This window comes from Hyperolius riggenbachi, chromosome 5, assembly GCF_040937935.1.
Source record: "Hyperolius riggenbachi isolate aHypRig1 chromosome 5, aHypRig1.pri, whole genome shotgun sequence".
Lineage (NCBI taxonomy): Eukaryota > Metazoa > Chordata > Amphibia > Anura > Hyperoliidae > Hyperolius > Hyperolius riggenbachi.
The window spans coordinates 161,635,045-161,656,758 of record NC_090650.1 but is presented as its reverse complement, the minus strand read 5'-3'; the positions used below and the strand labels follow the sequence as shown (position 1 = coordinate 161,656,758).

General features: G+C 42.6%; 1 protein-coding gene across 5 annotated transcripts in view; it reads left to right on the top strand.

Annotated features, from left to right (window-relative positions):
• The window catches only part of AMPH (amphiphysin), a 1,183,179-nt gene that overhangs the window by 433,641 nt on the left and 727,824 nt on the right, over positions 1 to 21,714 (top strand). For all 5 annotated transcript variants that reach the window (XM_068236417.1, XM_068236420.1, XM_068236419.1 and 2 more), the window contains one exon: positions 14,296 to 14,378. In XM_068236417.1, the coding sequence (XP_068092518.1) occupies positions 14,296 to 14,378 (83 nt within the window). The remainder of the gene's footprint in view (positions 1 to 14,295; positions 14,379 to 21,714) is intronic.

Genomic DNA, 21,714 nt, shown 5'->3' with positions numbered 1-21,714 from the left:
GCACGGGATAGCACAAAAGCAAACTGAAGAACTCACCAAAAGACAAATACCAATCGGCGTGGGGAGCCTCTATAGAGGGCACTGTAGAGCTCCAATTTATAAACAGTAATGTGGTATCGGCGGCCGCAGATCTGCACGCTCACCGTGTTTTGACATGGGGGTGGCCAGTGTGTAATGACGTCACCGCACATGTCAGCGTCAACCGGAAGTACTGTCGGCGCCATCTTGGAATAGGGCGCTAGGTAGAGAGGCACTGGCTGTTTGCCAGTGCTTCTATTCATACGAATAAAAGGCTGTTTTTTTCTAATTCTACTGTCCTTTTGCCACTATATAGCAGCAGGAATTTATCAAATAAATGCTGTTGGTTAGAAAGCAAATTATTCATAGTGGATAAAGCGCATAGATAAATAAAGCATTGTTATTGGCAATATGAACAGTCTCAATATGATTTGAACATTTATATGTGCTAATTATAGATAGTACTTTATTGAAATTGGTGGATATAAATATATATTAAATTAAATATGAGGATTGTACTAGTGGCCATAGATATATGGTGGGGAAGTGCTGCAATTAGTAACTGAGTGTGTGTGGCGGAGGTATATCTAATATTTTATATGTTTAAATGTTATGATATTAGCTGGAGTAAATATTGACAGCGTTATGTTGAAAGTACTGTAAACGCACTGGTGGGTGCAAACTAGGAATGTGGCAGATTGGGGAGAGTGATATGTCGACACCACGTAGGGGAATCAAAGGGGTGATCGTGAAGGTGGAGGGTTAGGAGTGGGGAAGGAAGGGGAAAGGGAAGATATGTGATATTCTTAAAGGGGACGGGGAAATTTAAAGTGCGTGATGGTGGAACTAAAGGAGTGAAGCCAAATTTATGAGGGTATCTATATTTTTTTTTTAATCAGCCTTTATTAAACATGAAGAATCAGATACAAATACTGTTTTAAAACAACATATCAATGAATGCAGCAAAAAGACACCTTATACATAGAAAGTATATCATAGATAAACCATCATTCAGCCGTGGGGTCAGCCCACCCTCCCTACCTTCAAAACCTAGTCTCAATACCATATTATCCAGAAGGAGAAAAGCATTGTGCGAGAGGCTGCTCGTTCCCATCCCTGAATGTCACTAATCTAACAACCAAACTTTGCATTACATAAGGCCACCAAATAACCTTGAATTAGGGAAAAATCTGGCAAACAGGAGTTTCTAACCAGCCTAACCAAATCTTATCAAATTTGTGTGCTGCATTTCTGTGAGCGTATATAAGCTTCTCCATTTTTAAATAAGCATTCACCTGTTTAATCCACATATCAACCGTTGAAGGACTTGAGTCCTTCCATTTTATTAAGATCAATTTCCTGGCTTGAAATAACAAGCGATGTACCATAATTTGGGTGTGCTCCTGTAATTTTGGCTCAGAGGATAGGCCCAAAATACAGGCTAGAACAGACCTTTTACAGCGTTGTTTAGAAACTGCATCAATAAGATCCAGCACTTCCCCCCAATATCTATATAATTTAGGACAACGCCAGAGCATGTGTATTAAGTCTCCATGGTCTCTACTGCACCTGGAACAAATTGGGTACTGTCTATATTTCATAGAGAAGAGACGTTTAGGGGTTAATAAGTTTCTATGAATGATATTGAGTACTGATAGTTTCTGAGAGGCATGTGTAGAGACCATGGGGACGTTCTGGAGGATCTCAGTCCAATCTTCCGTTGACAAATCACCGAAATCGTGCTTCCATTTCTCATAACAGCTAGGTGGGAACTTCCTGAAAAATAGCCCAAGCATCAAAGAGTAGCAGGTTGAAATAAAGCCACTACGTCCATTATAATGACTAAAGAAGTTAAAGACAGGAGATGATTGTAAATGCAAAGAGCGCAAAGAGCATCTAGCAAAACAAATGACACGCGCCTCTGAGGCAGAGGCGCTGAGTGTCTGTTTTGCTAGATGCTGTAACTCCTTTTTCTATTGCCTGAGGAAGCGGGCGCTGACCCGTGAAACACGTTGCTTTGTTTTATCTGGAGTTCGTTAATAAATAGACTGAATGTACAGTCGTGTTGTGTCTGCTTGGAGGGGGTAAGTCCACCACTGCCTCCTCTAATTACCAAGTTTTGGCTTTTAAGCACCTTTAAAACCCCTTTTATCCTTTTGGCGCCTCTCTTCTCTCTTATATAATAATGTATCCACCCTTGGTGGAGGGTTGCGACCCTTTCTACTATCTACAGAGAGCGACTTCTTATTCCTGAGTGGGGTCAGGATAATCTCCCCACCTGCCTTTACAGTGGTTGCCTATTGGTGACCCATGTTTGTGAGTATAACAACTTAATAGTTGTTATACTCACAAACATGGGTCACCAATAGGCAACCACTGTAAAGGCAGGTGGGGAGATTAGCCCCTTTGTCATTACCCCCTTTGTCAATACATACTACACTATTGGGGTTCTTGGTGTTCCTCTGTTTATCTCGTTTGCAAGTAGTGATGACTTGTCCCAATTGACAATAAGGCCGGAATATTTTCCAAATGATAACAGAGTATGCATTACATTTTCTAACAAGTTGGTGGTATCTTGCAAGAACAGGAGCGTGACGTCGGCGTATAAGGCAACTTTTTACTCAATATCCCCATACCTAAACCCCTTAATCAACCCGTTAGATCTTATCAGCTCAGCAAGAGGTTCTATGGCTACTGCGAACAGCAAAGGAGATAGGGGGCACCCCTGCCTTGTGCCCCTGCCTAAACCAAAAATCGAAGATTGTGTGCCATTCACCCGGAGACGTGCTACAGGTGCATTATAAAGAAGCTTAATCCATCTGCAAAAGGATGGGTCAAACCGCATCACTTCCAACACCTTAATTAAATATTGCCACTCCACACTGTCGAAGGCCTTGGCGATATCCAAAGACAATATAGCCCTCTCCCCTTTATTATCGGCCTGCAATTGCATATTTATAAAGGTACGTCTAATATTAATTGCTGTGGATTTTGCAGGGATAAATCCTGATTGATCAGGCTTAATTATAGATGTGATTACCTTAGCCAGTCTATTCGCCAAGACCTTCGACAGTATCTTTATGTCAGCATTCAAGAGAGATATAGGCCTGTAGGAATCTGCTTTTAGTGAATCTTTCCCTGGTTTTGGGAGAAGTATAATAGCCGCTTCTGCCATGGACTTAGGGAGAGTGCCAATTTCAAACGCCTCATTGAAAACCTCTAGTAAGCGAGGAAGAAGGGAGTCAGAATAACGCTTATAGAGCTCGATCGGAAGGCCGTCGCAACCTGGGGCCTTATTGCCTGGGAATGGCGCCACTGCCATTTCCAGCTTCTCCAACATAATGGGAGCGTCCAACATGGCTCCGTCCTCTTCAGACAGTCTAAGTAAACATATCTTCTCCAGATATGATGTTAGTTCGTCCTCAGTGTAATCTATTCTAGATGTATATCGATCTACATAGAAGCGGTGCAGCTCTTTAGCTATGTCCGCATTATCCGAAACAATATCACCCCCTGGAGTCATTAATGCAGCAATATGACCCAAGGGGGATTGTGCTTTAGTAATAACCGAGAGCAAATGACCCGTTTGATTCCCTTGCTCAAAGAATGTTTGCTTAAGAAAGAACCTTTTATGTTTAGCCTTATCCAATAAGTAGTCATTTAAAAATTCCTGAGCTTGGACCCATGTAGCTCTATTTGTCTCAGTAGGATCCGAGACAAAGGCAGCTTCTGAATCCATTACCTTTTTGGTCAGAATCACATGTCTCTCCCTGGTTGCGGACCTGATCCTGTTAATTTCCCTTATAAAAATTCCCCTCAAAAATGCTTTAAAAGCCTCCCATAAGGTTCCATATGCACATGTGTCATTATTATATTCAAAGAACATTTTGATTTCTTGCAGGATTTGTGAGTGAGTATTCACAAGATTGAGCCAGAATGGATTCAATTTCCATGGCATTCTATGTTTTTGTGGCCTCAAGGGATCAAAGTAACTTTAATGGGAGAGTGATCTGAAAGAGTCTGTACTAGATATTCTACCGAACTCAATAGAGGTAAGAGCGCCTGATTTCCAATTGCCAGATCTATCCTAGAGAGAGACATGTGAGTTCTATTAAAGCAGGAGTATACGTATTCTTTAGGATGTGTTGCACGCCAAATATCAAATAATGCCAACTCCTCTAACAACTTTGCTAAAGAGGATGGCTGATGCTTTGGACCGAAATCTATCTAGTTGCTGATTTAAATACATGTTATAATCTCCAATCCACAGCATGGGGATATGCATCTTTTCTTGCAATAATTCTATAATAGGTTGCAAACTGGAAGGTGAGAAAGGGGGTGGAACATAAATAGCCACTACAATATATTCCAATGAGTTAAAATACCCATGAACTATAGCGAATCTACCTTCAGCATCTACATGTGAATGAATCAGCTGAAATTGAAGCTTTGCATGGATAAGTATGGATACATCCCTAGAATATGAGGTATGAGTTGAGTGGAAAGCTGTGGAAATCCATTTTTTGGAAAGCCACGACAGGGTCTGTTTGGTTAGATGAGTCTCCTGTAAACAGAAAACTGCAGGGCCTTGTTTTTGTAGAAAGGATAACACTGAGTGCCTTTTATCATGATCAGCCAAACCTCTTACATTCCAGCTTATAATAGAAAAATCAGCCATTTACCCAGATTAATGTATCACAAATGGGAATGATAGGCTGTCCCACCGCATTTGAACTAGGTATCCGTCGCTGCATACATGAAAAAAAGGTATATACCGTAACATAGAACAAAACCAGAACACAATATGATATCTCCCCCCTTTCAGACAGAGCACGACAGTCATTATAGAAAGTTCCAGTAGATAATGAAACTTTTTCCGCCGTGCGATCTTACTAGCATTTCTGCCATTATGAGGGGATGGAGTATAGTTTTCACTTAACATTTGTCCCTTGCACTAAATATAATAACCCAGTGCAAGGTAACGTGTGGGACCAGAGAGAGTTAACGTCACTGCTCCCACTCTTCTTCCTGAAGCGAATAACTCAAAAAGATATATGGTGATCCTGTACTCACGGCATAAAACAGATTAAACGGGTAACGAATAAAAGTTTAGTCAGGAGAAACTGTTCCTTTAAGTAAACATGCACCTCTATATATTCCTCCGGATGTAAAGGTGACAGAAGGATTAGATGCATAGAACCTCAAGTGTGTTCTGCGGGATATCTTGATGGAAGATGAAACTTTTATAAAGAAGCTTAGACCTGCGGCATACTTAACAGATATAAATCATAATAGATTAGTCATTTTCAGCAGGTAACTTTTGTTTGAGGTGTTGCTCATTCTCATCAAGCCATTGCATAGCTACTTTGGGAGATAAAAAGAAGTGAGCCTCATTTAGAGCAATAACTTTGAGCTTAGAGGGATAAAGCATAGCGTATTGAAGATTTAATTTCTGTAGACGCTTTTTCACATCATAAAACTTTGCTCTCTGTTTTTGAACCTCCGCAGAAAAATCAGGGTAGAATGATACCTTATGATCCCCATACTGTATGTTGCCTTTCAATCTTGCCTGTTTTAAAATCGCTTTTCGATCTTGATAGTGGAGTAATTTAGCCAGTATCGGTCTGGGAGCCGCGCCTGGCTTAGGAGGGCGTGAGGGGACTCGATGTGCCCTTTCGATAGCATATAGCTTAGAAAACGACTCTGCTCCGAACACCTCTAACAGCCAGTTTTCAATAAATTCAGTAGGATTCAATTTTTCTACCTTCTCTGGAAGAACTACTATGCGGACATTGTTTCTGCTAAGTCTGTTTTTTCCATGTCGTCTGACTTGTCCGTATTGGCTATAGCATGTTTGATGACTCTTTGCAGATCTCTTACTGCTGGGGCAATGGTGTCTTCAATATCACTGACACGTTTTTCTAGGGCAGTGGTTCTCTCTCTGACCTTCGACATGTCTTGCCTTAAAAGCCCCAACTCCTCTTTTATTCCTCCTGTTTGCTGTGAAAGGGAGATAATGGCTGCATTGCAAGTTTGAACAGCCGACAGAATCTCACTGAGAGAGGGCTCTTTCTTATCCCCGGATTCATTTGGGGCCTCGGCGAGCATGCTATCTTCCACTGCGGCAGGTACTTCTGCTTCAGAAGCAGTTTCCGACACCACCTCCGCAGTGCTTGGATTTGGTTCTTCCCGCTTTGCCCGGTCCCCTTCCACTATTCCCCAGTCTGCCCTCTGGTGCTCGGTGTCCGAGAGCTCATTCCCCCTCACCGTTTTGTTGTCTTTATGGGCATACTTCTCCAGGCGGGCTGCTACTTCCTCCGGCTGCGGCCCATGCTTGCGAGCGCGTCTGCCGGGAGTCAGCGGCGCCATCTTGCTTCTTTGCCGCCTCTGCTTGGGCCTTCTCCTCCTTACCCTCCGCTTTCGGCATGGCTGTCTGCGGGGATCCGGAGTGCCTCCACCAGGATCAGAAAGTCTTCCTCCTTACCACACACCTCGGTGGGTGCCAAAACGAGTTCAGATTGCCGCCGTACAGGATCAATTTAGCCGGATCAAAGCGGGAGCTTTGTGAGATGCGTGTACTCACATCGCCGGCAGGCCACGCCCCCCGAGGGTATCTATATTAGTAGTAGTGGGATGAGATTAATAGTTATGCTCAAGGCATTCATTAAGAATCAGAATCAGAATAATTTTATTTCGCCAAGCATGACTGGGTCAAGCCCGGAATTGGGTTTGGCACAATGGAGCGGTACATAGAAAGAAATACAGAAAAGAAACTCAAATATAGACATACACAAATCTACAGTCAGCATTAGATGTACATATAGCTCAGTATTCATCTTACGAAAACACACCCTACTGAAGTCTACTGCTCCTATGCAGGTGGTAGGGAGCTGATAGAGGGTGGTAGAATATTAAGGGAGTTCAGGAGGCTAACGGCCATCGGGAAGAACGAGTTCTTGTGTCTGGTGGTCTTGGTGGGGATGGCTTGAAGCCTCCGACCCAGTGGAAGTGGGGTGAAAAAACAGTGGCCTGGGTGAGAGGGGTCGCTTGCGATCCTCAGTGCCCTGGCTCTCAGTCTTGTGCTGTACAGGTGGTCAAGTGGAGGCAGAGGTCTCTCGATCACCCTCTCCGCTGACTTAATGATCTTCTGTAATTTGTGCCTGTCGCTGGCGGTGGCACCCACATACCAGACCAAGATGGCGGAGCAGAGGATCGATTCAATGGTGGCAGTGTAAAAGCATGTTAGGATCTCCTGCGCCATGCCGAACTTCCGCAGTTGGCGGAGGAAGAAGAGTCTCTGCTGGGCTTTCCTTTGGGTTGTCGTGATGTTGACCCTCCAACTGAGATCGTTGGAGATAGTGGTGCCCAGCAGGCGAGCGCAGGGCACACTGGCCACCACGGTGCCATCGATGTAGATGGGAGGAGGGGTAGGAGCCGACTTCCTAAAGTCAATTATAAGTTCGACGGTTTTGGCCGTGTTGAGCACCAGGCTGTTCTCCTTGCACCAGTGGCATAGTCTTTCTACCTGCTGCTGGTACTCCTGGATGTTGTCCTTAGTTACAAGGCCAACAATGGTGGTGTCGTCCGCAAATTTGATGACTTTGACAGAGTCTACCATGGATCTACAATCATTAGTGTAGAGGGAGAAGAGCAGCGGGGACAAGACGCAGCCCTGGGGTGCCCCCGTGTTGGTTATCACTTCTCGTGAGTCCTTCTGGTTTGAAGGTTCTAAGTTTAAAAATCCAGAACATCTCCCTGGCTCGGAGTCTGGTTATGCGCTCAGTTTGGGGAAGGTTGTTGGATATATGTTTCAATTGGCATACAGGTGAGGAGTTTTGGGCCTGAGTTATCAAGATCCGAGAAGTGTCTTGAAAGGCTATGTTTGGATAATGCTCTTTGAATGTGCCTCCTATGTTGTCCTAATTGAGCTCTAAATTGTTGGCTGGTGCCGCCAACATATTGTTTGTTGCATGGACATGTTATAAGATAGATAACATATGTGGTACTACAGTTGAAAGGATGGTTGATGTTGAAATATTCTGGGTGACAGTGCATGTAAATCAAAGGATTCCAGGGCGTAGATATTCACAGGCTAAGCATTTTGATGAGTGGCATCTCTGTATACTGGGAAGAGTACTGGAAATAGATCTTTTGGGGGCAAGAGTTCTGGGTCTACTGGGGACTATGATGTTTTTCAGAGTTTTAGCTCTTCTAAAGACCAATTTTGGCCTTTGATCAAGTTTGGGGCAAAGGTAAGGGTCTTTCAACAGGGTTGACCAATGTCTGTTAATGACTGATCTTATCTTATTATGGTTCGAGCAGAAACGTGTGATAAAGGTGGGTTGAGTGTCAGTAGTGTTATCTTCTTTGGTTCGTGGGGTCAATAAGGATTTTTGAGTCCTCGCTCGTTGTTTAGCTGATTTTATGAGTGGTTTCAGGAAAGACCATTCAATACATTTATTCTCCAACGTGTCAGCCTGAATGCCAAATACTGATGAGTCTGTACAATTTTTTTGTATTCGTCTGAACTGTCCAAAAGGAACATTTGTTTTCCATGGTTTGTGATGCGCACTATTATAATGTACATACGAGTTAGCATCAACTTTTTTTAAAAAAAGTTTTAGATTTGATAGTATTTTCTTCAATGTAAAGTGTTATGTCTAAAAAGTCTATAGTGTGTGGGTGAGTGTTCATGGTAAAGGAAAGTCCCCAATCGTTACTATTTATGAAATTGACAAATTGATCTATCTCATCAGAATCTCCATCCCAAATCAATATAATATCATCTATATACCTCCAATGTCTAATTACGCTGTTTTGGTAGGGGGTTTGACTTAGCAACAGTTTCTCAAGAAGGCCAATGGTTAGGTTTGCATAAGATGGTGCTAGATTTGCCCCCATCGCTGTGCCTCTGGTTTGTAAATATATCGTATCCTGAAAGGAAAAAATATTGTGTGTAAGTATAAATTGAGTGGCATGCAGGAGAAATTTTTTTTTGGGGGGGGGGGGGGGGGGCATGGTGGTGTCGGAGTATAAAAAATGTCTTAAGGATTGGAGGCCAATATCATGTCGGATGTTGGTGTAGAGTGCCGTTACATCTAGGGTCATTGGTAGCCAGGCAGACAGCCAGTGCCTCCTTACCTACCGCCCTATTCCAAGATGGCACCGACAGTACTTCCGGTTAACGCCGCCATGCGCGGTGATGTCATTACACACTGGCCACCCCTTCTCAACCCACGGCGAGCGCGCAGATCTGCGGCCGCCGATACCACATTACTGTTTATAAATTGGAGCTCTACAGTGCCCTCTATAGAGGCTCCCCACACCGATTGGTATTTGTCTTTTGGTGAGTTCTTCAGTTTGCTTTTGTGCTATCCCGTGCCTCAGCGCTCCCCCTGCTGTCACATGTGATGGATGTATGTATGCTTGTATCCCTTATGCACTATGCACTATCATGCTTTTACCCTTTAATGACCAGCTGGATTTTAGCATGCAGGTCAGCGCTGAGCCATAGCCCCAGCGCTGCCTGCTATATGTCATTTTCTCCATACTGGCCAAGTCTATTAAGATTGGTGCTATTCTGTATAATTATATTTCTATATGTATTCATTTATTTATGTGCTCACTTATCTTTTATATTATTATTTTTTTTTTTTTGAACAAATGTTATTGATTTTCAGTTTAACAATCCTCCTTTGGAGTCCAAAAGTATTATTTAGCAGGCATTAACCTTGCTCAGAGAGCCACAGATAATCCGGTAGTCCTTGAACTCCTATAAGGAGAACTAACTCCCCCAAACCTTCAAAACCCTCCCTCTCCCTCCCCCCTGTCACCGTCCTAGTCTTTAAATGGTAATCTTATCACGTGTTTATAAGATTTCTTGTTTGACCGTATTGATAGCATGAGGCTTTAGTATTATAGCTATACTTTTAATTGGCCCAGTTCCCCCAGTAGATCTTTCTTTGCGTACCATGCTGTATATTGGTATGACTTCATAATTTCTAGAATCTCCGGTCTCTTAAAAGAGTGTATGATAAAGCTCTTCCAGATCTTAACCACTTGCCGACCGCGCACTCATACCGCACGTCGGCAAAGTGGCAGCTGCAGGACCAGCGACGCAGTTCTGCGTCGCCGGCTGCAGGCTAATTAATCAGGAAGCAGCCGCTCGCGCGAGCGGCTGCTTCCTGTCAATGCACGGCGGGGGGCTCCGTGAATAGCCTGCGGGCCGCCGATCGCGGCTCGCAGGCTAAATGTAAACACAAGCGGAAATAATCCGCTTTGTTTACATTGTACGGCGCTGCTGCGCAGCAGCGCCGTAAGGCAGATCGGCGATCCCCGGCCAATCAGCGGCCGGGGATCGCCGCCATGTGACAGGGGACAGCCTGTCACTGGCTGCACAGGACGGATAGCGTCCTGTGCAGCGCGGATCACCGGGGGGGGGGGGGGGGGGGACAGGTAGGAGAGGGAGGGGAGGAATTCCGCAGCGGAGGGGGGCTTTGAGGTGCCCCCCCCCGCAACACCCATCAGGCAGGAGCGATCAGACCCCCCCCAGCACATCATCCCCCTAGTGGGGAAAAAAGGGGGGCGATCTGGTCGCTCTGCCAGCACCCTGATCTGTGCTGGGGGCTGCACAGCCCACCCAGCCCAGATCAGCTAAAACAGCGCTGGTCCTTAAGGGGGGGTAAAGGGTGGGTCCTCAAGTGGTTAAAGAAGCGTGAGACAAGCTTCTCTTTGTGCATTAAAGTTTCAATGTGATCTAGATGGAATATGTGTAAAAGCTCTTGCTTAACATCCCACACCGAGGGTAAACTTGGATAAATCCATTTATTATATATTACTTTACGGGATGCTATTAAGACCATATGGGCCAAGTGTGGAATTTGACTAGCATCCTGATTTTGCCTCCTCTGTGAGGGATCAGGTTGTGTGTTATGATTAAATAAGCACAGCTGTGGGTTCAAGTTAACCTCATACCTTCAGATGGAGAAGATGTACTTTTGGACCTTGTTCCAGAAGACTTTAATGGGTGAACAATCCCATAGACAATGACACATAGAGGCATTTGGTAGGGAGCACTTGGGACAATGTGGCTGGTAATGAGGGGGTTTCTTCTTATATTTAATATTAAAGGCATACTTGGCTCTGTGTATCATTTTGAAATGAGATTCTCGCCAAGCTTCATCTATAATTAAAGAACGAAAGAATTTGTTGCCTTCTAGAATACTTATGCTTAGGTTTTCTACTGGTAGATCTTTGAGCCATGAAGAGAAATTGGCATGTGCTTTGCCCTCTGTATTTCTGGTAGCTATTTTTTGCTGTATTTCTGATAGAGATATTTTTGGTCTTTGGGGGTTCAGGAAATGGTCGAAATCGTTTAGATTCATTACTCCAGCCATGTCATCCACACGTTTTACAAGATAGGACTTTAATTGTGCATAATATAGAAAGTGCGTCTTAGGGATCCCATACATTGCTCTTAATTCTAAAAAGGTATACCATCTGCTTTTTTTAAAGTACCAAAGGTTGCCTAGTTTGGAGATGCCTTTATTTTCCCACTCAAGAAAACCTTTGTGTAATATGCTGGGTGGGAAGCCCGGATGCCCCCAAAGGGGCATATATTTTGAAATTTTGGTTGGTTGCTTCCAGGTTGCCCACGTATCTCTGACCATTCTGCTATGTTTGAGCCTCAACGGGAGGTGTTTGTATGAAGTGTGTAGTACTGTCATTGGGGCCCAGGGTTCCATGAATGATCTTTCGAGGTCAAAGTTGGAATATAAACTTGTTTTACATTCCCAATCTCTAATGTGCCTAGATAAGCATGCCAGGTTATATGCACGTATGTTGGGAAGATTTAGGCCCCCTTGGTCTTTGGGTAATTGTAGTTTAGTATATGCTATTCTGACCTTGCGGCCTCTCCAGAGAAATTTATTAAAGGCTCTTTCTACTGTTTTGATGTCTCTGTGCTTGAGAAGTAAAGGTATCGTTTGCAGGGAAAATAGCAGCTTTCCAAAGCTGACTGATTTAATTATTGTCATCTTTTATATTGATTAGATAGCGGGTTTTCATTTATTCCTCAGCTTTTTATATTTTAATATTTATAATTTTATACAGTCCCTCTCCTATCTATTATTATTCTATACAGTCCCCCTCCTATTTATTATGATCAGGGCAAATCTCCTATAATGGTATACAAAGGCACGCAAGAGAAAATACATATGAGCATATATGCAAATATACCTAAATAAATGCAAAACTGGAATTTGATAAAATTCCCAATACTATACCTAGATGAGCTAAACTATAAAAGGTGATTGTCTTGTTTCTATAATTTATCCTAGTAGAGAAATTATACCTTTGTAGTTACTCTAGGCATTTATACATGTAAAAATAAGGTGTTTTGATGCAGTTCGTAAAATTGATCGATTGATTGGTTAATTATTTGATTATTTATTTATATATTTCTGTGATTGCAATATATAAGCATGTATTTTTTGTTTTATACTGAGGAGTTCTCTGTACTGTTATAGGCACTTGTATTGGCCTGAGGAAGTGGGCTCAGACCCGCGAAAAGCGTTGCCTTTGCTAAATAAAAATCTTTTGTAAGTTTACAAGGATTTTGTCATTTGAGGTAAGATACCTCATTACTTTTTCGCTTTTAAACTGTTTTTAGACGTTTTTATCCAACCTGGGCTCCTCTTTCCCCCTATGTGCATAGTGTATACCCCCGTACACATTTTGTGCTAGGGGTGGTGACAGAACACCCATGGTGCCTACCAGGGTAGACACCTGTCTCCTTTTTCCTTCAAGAGAGTGACCACATTGAGGTCCATTTTGGACCACCTGCTTCCTGTGGTCGGTTGCCCCATGCAACCCTCCCTTGTGAGTAGTGATTTTATTTTCTTCTTTTCACAACATTGATATCTGACATATTGCACTACTGGGCTCCCGCTTTTGTTTCCTGTGCCTTTTCTGCAGGGTGTCAAGACACCCCTATATCTCCCTTAACTACTTGCTGCATGCCGTGCAGTATATTCACGGCCCTTTAAAAAAGACAGGATGCAGCAGGGCCGTGAAAACAAGTCTGCAGCGGCATGCAGCCGCCGCTCGCTCCCGTTCGCGCGTGCGCGCGCACCGCCGTTACCGCCGCTTAGAGGGGAAGTTAATGAATGGGACCGCAGGTCCCATTCATAAATCTAAGTCCCCGATTCAATGAATACCAGCGTCTACGAGACGCAGGCATTCATTGTATCTTCCTGTGTTACACAGCCACGGATTACTTCCGATTCACGTGCTTACGTACGTGAATCGGAAATGACGACTGAGGACATCTTGTGGCCAAATAGTATATTGCACCAAAATTGCATTTTATTTAATAAAAATCCCCACACTGACTGATATAATTAACTATTTCCCTCCCACACCCTCCCATAATACCCAAACTTTTTTTTTTATTTATAAAAGGGGGAAAAAAAATTTCATCAAAAAAAAAAATATATAAGTAGTTACCTTAGGGACTGAACTTTTAAAAAATTTATGTCAAGGCAGTATATTACTATTAATTTTTAATTTATGGGCTTGTAATTAGTGATGGACGCAAAATTGAAAAAATGCACCTTTATTTCCAAATGAAATATTGGCGCCATACATTGTACTAGGGAAATTTTTTGAACGTTGCAATAACCGGGACAAAAGGGCACATAAAATGTGTGGCTTTTATCCACAGTAGAATGTTTTATTTTAACACTATAATGGTCAAAAATGGAAAAATAATGCATTTTATAATTTTTTTTTCTTATTATTCATGTTAAAATGCATTTAGGATAAAATAATTCTTGGCATACTGTACACCCAAAGAAAGCCTAATTGGTGGCAAGAAAAACAAGATATAGATCATTACGCTGTGATTAGTAGTGATTAAGTTATTGGTAAAAGAAAGGGAGGAGCGCTGACAGGTGAAAATTGCTCTGGTCCACAAGAGGAAAAATGCCTCAGGTGTCAAGTGGTTAATATGTTACAAATGAATTGAAAAATAACATTCTGTTTTTAATATGCAATAAACATAAAAATATTTGTTAGAAATTTCAATATGAGCCATAAATATTGCTAATTAGAAGAATATTCATTTTTAACTCATGGTAATGGTTTTATAAATACTGCAGCAGAATAACAGGGTGGTAAAATTGCTATTTAAATTAAACATTCTGCTTACCAGCTGTAACTATCACTACTGATATGCGGATCATTACTAAAATGTCTGTTCTTTCTCCTTACTGGCAGCTTTGTCACAGATTGTTTGAAGTTATGACCAAATTAGGAGAACAGCATGCCGATAAAGCTTTTACCATCCAAGGTGCACCAAGGTGGGTAATGTTTTAACATATGATCCCCTGTCTCATTGCTTTTGCAGAACATAATAGTGTCCACCATTAGTGTAGGGACCTCACAGTGAAATTAGCTTTGATTTTTACTTTGGGACTGCTTCTGTATCTATGGACCTGGAGCTGACTAATCTTGGTTTATGTTTGAACTGAAGCAGTGTTGCTCGCAAATTTTGGCTTAAATCGGTATTAAACTCTGACATGATATTCAATAAAAATGTGTTTTCCTACTTTTTATTACCCATACAGTTATCATACTTGCTTTTGTGCATCAGTAGTATTGTTCATTTAGAAATTACAACTTCTCAAAGTATAGTTTTATTTGCTCTGAAAGCTGCCATTGCATTTTATTTATAACTGGTGTATTTATATTGTAATGTACCCAATAAGGATTTCAGAGCAGTGTTTCAGTTCAGGACACATTAGTAAAAATTTCTGCACACAGTGAGGGAATGTTTACATTCCTCTGCTATAGTTAAGTAAACACAAGATAATGTTATCACTAGTTTGTTATCACCAGTGATCTCACTGCAGGGAGCATTCTATTGAAGAAGTCAGTCCTGTGTTTTAACCATTTGAAGGCTGTTCTGCTAAAAAAAATAGTGGTAGTATATTATATCCTGTAGTTCAGGTGTCATTCTGCCCCCCTGGGATTTAGTCTTCTCCCCAGTTATATCTGCTAACTTCTATCTTGAAACTCTAGGTGGCACTATGACCTCACCTATGAAGTCCTACAAAGTTGGTGGCAGGATGAAACAAGGAGCTTTCTCATAACACAAGAGTTGGGGGTTTCGAAAGATAACCTTCTGACCTGTACATCAGACACTCATGTTCTCAACCCTGGAAGCCATGCAGTATGAATAGAATTCTTAATTGATTGCCATAGGCATCAGCAAATGGCGGTTAGGAGTTCCTGCTGTCTGTTCTTCTCATCCTGTATTTCCTGGAAGATAGGTCCATGTCAACTGTTCTTTTATTAAAGAAGAACTTCAGCCCAAACAAACATACTGTCATTAAGTTACATTCGTTATGCTAATTAAAATAGCTAGGTAATATAACCTCTTACTCACCCTGTTTTAAAAGAACAGGCAAAGGTTTGTGATTTCATGAGGGCAGCCATCTTTTTGGTTGAAAGAAGGTGACAGGGAGCATGAGGCACAGTTCCAACTGTCCTGTGTGCTGATCACCCCTCCCAGTTGCTAGGCAACGTGAATAACAACATAGGAAATCCCATCATGCTTTGCACAGCATCAGGGAAAAAAAGCCCGGGCAGTTTTCTTTGATGGGTTGAGCTTAGCTAAAAATGCAGCTAAAAACGACGCTTTGGCAAGAAAAACAAAGCTCTGATGCTGTGAAACTCCAAGCCTTTTCAGTTCTGCTGAGTAGATTTTTAGTCCGGAGGTTCACTTTAAAGAAGAATATTCTTTGATCAGCTTGCCTCCAGGCATCTGTAAAGGGTCCACACAGGAAATGCTACTATTTGCAGGCGTTAAATGCCATTCCAATGTTTGATCTCAGATTATACACCAGTTTCTTTTAGGAAAGAAACTTGCTCTGATTTCTCAGGATTCAACATATGGCAATATTTGATATAGAAATAATATCCAACATAATCTGATTTGTGCCTGAAGGGCATCCTTCATCTTTGTCAGGGAGTACACTATCACTGGTTCCTCTTCAGGTTCCTTAAGGCAAAAACTCTTCCTTAGTTTAAGGTTGCCTATTTGCACACCTTTCACTCACATTCTTTCTCACTGACCCTATCAATAGTGATGTCGCGAACATCAAATTTTCGGTTCACCAATGCAAATTTTGCACAAACGTTCCCGAACCGCCGTAGATTTTAATGGGCAGGCAAATTCTAAAATCTATAAGGACTGTTTCTGACCACAAAAGAGATGGAAAAGTTGTTTCAAGGGGCCTAACAACTGGAGAGTGGCATGCTGGAGGGGGATCCATGGCAAAGGTCCCTCAAAAAATTACGTAGTTGACACAGTGTTGCGTTTTAATCTCTTGCTTGTGCGCATGTCCGTGGAAGTGCAGGCGATGGTAGTTTTCCAGCCTTTATGGTCAATGACAGGAAAGTGACCAAAAAAAACTTAACTCTGAAGTGTGGGCCCAGTGTTGGCCTAGTAGGCTTTATTGATCATCACTTGAGTCAACCATAAAAAAAATTTTTTTTGCAAAACTTATCCAGCAGATCGTATTTAATCTGTCCACAAATGAATCAACGACCTGATCATCTTGGGTGGGCCAACACACAAATATAGGTCATTGCTTCATTGAGATATGCAAGCCCCTTCACCACGACAAGGTACGCTCACGAAGGGAAATTGACATGTTCAGTGCTGCCCATAATTATTCATACCCATGGCAAATTTTGACTTAAAGTTACTTTTATTTAACCAGCAAGTAATTTTTTGACGAGAAATGATATAGGTGTCTCCTAAAAGATACAGACTAACCAGCAAGCTCATGGTGACCCAGAACTCATTGTAGTGTGTAAGGGACTACACTGGTCGTAAAAGCCCCCTTACTAAGATGTTAAGAAAAACAAAAGTTTGCTTTCTTAAAACAGAAAGAATTTGCGATAATTCAGGTTGGAGTGAGCTTGAGATGTCTCCCAGTGCATCACTGCTGAATATATGCAAATTAACCATTGTTTTAGGACCATTGTAGTCCCTTACACACTCCAATGAGTTCTGGGTCACCATGAGCTAGCTGGTTAGTCTGTTTCTGATGAGGATCAAACAATCCGAAACAGTCTGTATGCATGTTGGATTATTATGGCTCTGTACAAATTAACAAGCTGACACATCATTGCATTCCAGCGGTTCTGGAGGTGTGTTTAGCTTCTAAGGGTACAATGGTTAATTTGCATATATTCAGCAGTGATTCACTGGGAGACATCTCATGCTCACTCCAACCTGAATTATCGCAAATTCTTTCTGTTTTAAGAAAGCAAACTTTTGTTTTACTTAACATCTTAGTAAGGGGGCTTTTAGGACCATTGTAGTCCCTTACACACTCCAATGAGTTCTGGGTCACCATGAGCTTGCTGGTTAGTCTGTACCTCTTGGTGTTACAAGTCCTACTGCATAGAGCCAAATTAATCCATGCCATGCACCAGTGGCGGCTCCAGGAATTTTTTTTAGGGGGTGCTATGCAGGTGCTGGACCAATTTCCGGGGGAGCTGACGACCTGCGGCACGCGTAGCGCACCATGGCAAAAAATGGGTGTGGCTACGACCTGCGGCATGGGCGTGGTCATGACCGGATGAGGGCGGGGCTAACTGTAATTTAACGTGGACCCAGGGTGAGAGTGATATGGTCGCTGCCATATTTATTTCCTTTTAAACAATTATGGTTGCCTGGCAGCCCTGCTGATCTATTGGCTGCAGTAGTGAACTGAATTACACCAGAAACAAGCATGCAGCTAATCTTGTCAGTTCTGACAATATTGTCATAAACCCCTGACCTGCTGCATGCTTGTTCAGGGTCTATGGTTGAAAGAATTAGAGGCAGAGGACCAACACGGCAGCTAGGTAGCTGGTATTACTTAAAAGGAGATAAATATGGCAGCCTCAATATTATTCTCACCTCGGGTTCCCTTTAAAAGTGCAACGCAAAGACAGAGGGCCCAAGTTTTGGTGACCCTTTCCCCCAAAAATTCACATAATTGTGCAGTTTTTCTCAAGAAAATACACGTAATGTGAGCAGATTTGAACAAAAAACACGTTCAATGACCCCAATATGCACAATCGTTATCAGATATGACCCCAATGTGCACAATCGTTATCAGATATGACCCCAATATGCACAATCGTTATCAGATATGACCCCAATATGCACAATCGTTATCAGATATGACCCCAATATGCACAATCGTTATCAGATATGACCCCAATATGCACAATCGTTATCAGATATGACCCCAATATGCACAATCGTTATCAGATATGACCCCAATATGCACAACCGTTATCAGATATGACCCCAATATGCACAACCGTTATCAGATATGACCCCAATATGCACAACCGTTATCAGATATGACCCCAATATGCACAACCGTTATCAGATCTAACCCCAATATGCACAATCCTTATCAGATCTGACCCCAATATGCACAATCCTTATCAGATCTGACCCCAATCAGCAGCACCACCTGAAAAAGAAAAGAAAAAACAATTTACTCACCTAGTCAGAAGACCTCCTGTTCCGACCTCCTCCTCTTCCGACCTCCTTGTGGCGCGCAGCTCAGCTCCCACGATCCTCTTCCTTCCTGCAGCAGCCTGCATCCGGCGAGCAGGGCTACGGGAAAATGGCCGCCCGAAGCCCTGCACTGCAGACTCCAAGTCTGCAGAGCAGGGCTTCGGGCGGCCATCTTACCGTAGCCCTGCCTGCTGCTCCGGGCTGCTGCTGTGAACTGACTCGGCGTCTCTTAGACGCCTGAAGTCAGTTTACGCCAGGGGGTGCTTTGGGGGTGCTTGGACAAATTTAGGGGGTGCTTGAGCACCCCCAAGCACCCCCCTGGCGTCGCCACTGCCATGCACTGATGAGGATCAAACAATCCGAAACAATCTGTATGCATGTTGGATTATTATGGCTCTGTACAAATTAACAAGCTGACACATCATTGCATTCCAGCGGTTCTGGAGGTGTGTTTATCTTCTAAGGGTACAATGGTTATTTTGCATATATTCAGCAGTGATGCACTGGGAGACAGACATCTCATGCTCATTCCAACCTGAATTATCGCAAATTCTTTCTGTTTTAAGAAAGCAAACTTTTGTTTTTCCCAAAAGATAATTAGACAATGTACAAGAGGCGTTATTGTGGAAAAAAAAGAAATTTCTCAGCTTTTGTTTAAATTTGAGTAAAAAGTGTCCAGTCCAAAATAATTCATACTCTTCCCAATACTCAATAGAAATGCCTTTATTGGCCATTACAGTAATCAAACGCTTTCCGTAATTGCAGACCAGCTTTTTTCATGTCTCCACATGTATTTTTGCCCATTCATCTTTAGCAATGAGCTCCAAATCTTTCAGGTTGGAGGGTCTTCTTGACATCACCCTGATCTTTAGCTCCCTCCACAGATTATCAAGTCAAGACTCTGGCTGGGCCTCTCCAAACCACCGTTCCTTCACCACTTTTGTTTTGTTTTGGGTCATTGTCATGCTGAAATGTCCACTGATGCCCAAGGCCAAGTTTCTCTGCAGACTGCCTGATTCATTTAGAATCCTCATGCATTGCTCTTTTTTTATGGTGCCGTTTACTGTGATTAGATCCATTGGCTGAAAAACACCCTGAAAGCATTAGGTTACCACCACCATGTTGACAGTGGGGATGGTGTTCTTTGGGTTGAAGGCTTCTCATTTTTTATGCCAAATGAAGGAAACATCATTGTGACCAAACAATTCAATTTTTGTTTTATATGACCATAACACAGAAGACCAGAAGTCCTCTGTTTTGTCCAGATGAGCATTTGCAAAGGCCAAGCAAGCTTTTGTGTGCCTTATCTGGAGAAGTGGTGTCCTCCTTGGTCTGCATCTGTGTAACACAGTAGTGTGCAGTGTCTGTTGGATTGTCTGCCTTGAGACAATGCCACCAGCAGAGCCCAGATTCACCCGGATGGCCTTGGTGGTGATCCTTAGATTTTTTTTTCACCTTTCTCACTATCCTAGCCAGCACAAGTGTCACTTTTGGCTTCTGACCACGTCCCCAGAGATTTTCCACAATGTGGAACATCTTGTATTTTTAAATAATACTTTGCACTGTAGTCACTGGAACTTGAAAACATTTAGAAATGGCCTTGTAGCCCTTTTCTAGCTTATGAGCAGCCACAATGCACAGCCGTGGGTCCTCACTGAGCTCCTTTGTCTTGGCCATGACTGCAGAGAGCTGGTGTTTTTCACCTGTTGAGTTTATTAAAATAACTGTTCCCAATTAATCAGGGTAGTTAGGATGCTTTAAAACAGCTTGGACTATTTGGAATGGCTTACAACTTTGGATTCTTCCAGAATTTGTGAAGGGTATGAATAATTTTGGACAGGACACTTTTTGCTCAAATATAAATAAACGCTGAGAAAAGTGTTTTTTTTCCCCACAATAATGTCTCTTGTACACTGTCGTATTATCTTTTTGGAGACACCTATGTCATTTCCAGTCAAAAAATGACTTGCTGGTTAAATAAAAGTAACTTTTTTAACTCAAAATTTGCAAGGAGTATGAATAATTATGGGCAGCACTGTACATGCTTTTTTGTGTAGCTTTAGAGGCCAGAAAAATGTTGCATGTACATGCCTGAAAAATTAGGTTTTGTTGCAGTTGTTGTAGCAGTGGCCCGAAAAATTTAGGATTTACCTGTATAAAATATTGAAAAACATTACGTTTTGGACCCTAGTTGGTGGTGGCGGAAAGGGACAGCTGTGTGGGGAATCATGCAGCGTGCAGAGAAGGACAGTTGTGTGGGGAGTAATGCAGCACGCAGAGAGGAAGACAGCTGTGTGCCTACTGAGTCACACATCTTCCAGCATGCAGTAACCCTCCAAGATCCATACCTCATTTATCTTAATAAAGGTCAGGTAATCAACACTTTGGTGGCCTAGGTGACTTCTCTTGTCAGTGACAATCCTCCTGCTGCGCTGAAGGTACTTTCTGACAGGGCACTTGAGGCAGGGAAAGCCAAAAGTTCAATGGCAAATTGTGACAGCTCTGGCCACAGGTCAAGCCTGCACACCAAGTAGTCCATGGGATCATTGCTCCTCAGAGTGTTGATATCAGCAGTTAATGAAAGGTAGTATGCTACCTGTCAGTCAAGGTGTTTTGTGATGGTGGATCTTGAACGGTTGTGGCGATGTGTTGGACTAAAAAAAACTTTGCATGTCAGACGTTACCAGCACAACTGTCTTTGCCAGCGTGGCCATGGGAGGAGGTTTACTGTAAAACCTCTTTCCCTGCTATATTCCCAGCCTGCTATGACATCACCCTTAAATGCATTGTACAGCATAGTTCACAGACTGTTTTGCAAATGCTGCATCCTTTCTGACTTCTGGTAGGTTGGTAACTTTTCCGCCACTTGGTGCTTATATCGAAGGTCTAGTAGCGTGGCCACCCAGTACACATCCTTCTCCTTTAGTCTTTTATACGGGCGTCCTTCAGCAGGCAGGACAGCTTGAAAGACCCAATTTTTACAGGGTTGGTAGAGGTAGCCATCTCCCGTTCCTCGTCCTCACTGATGTCATCTCCTCCTCCAGCCACGTACAGTACCATAGTTACATAGTTACATAGTTACATAGTTATTTTGGTTGAAAAAA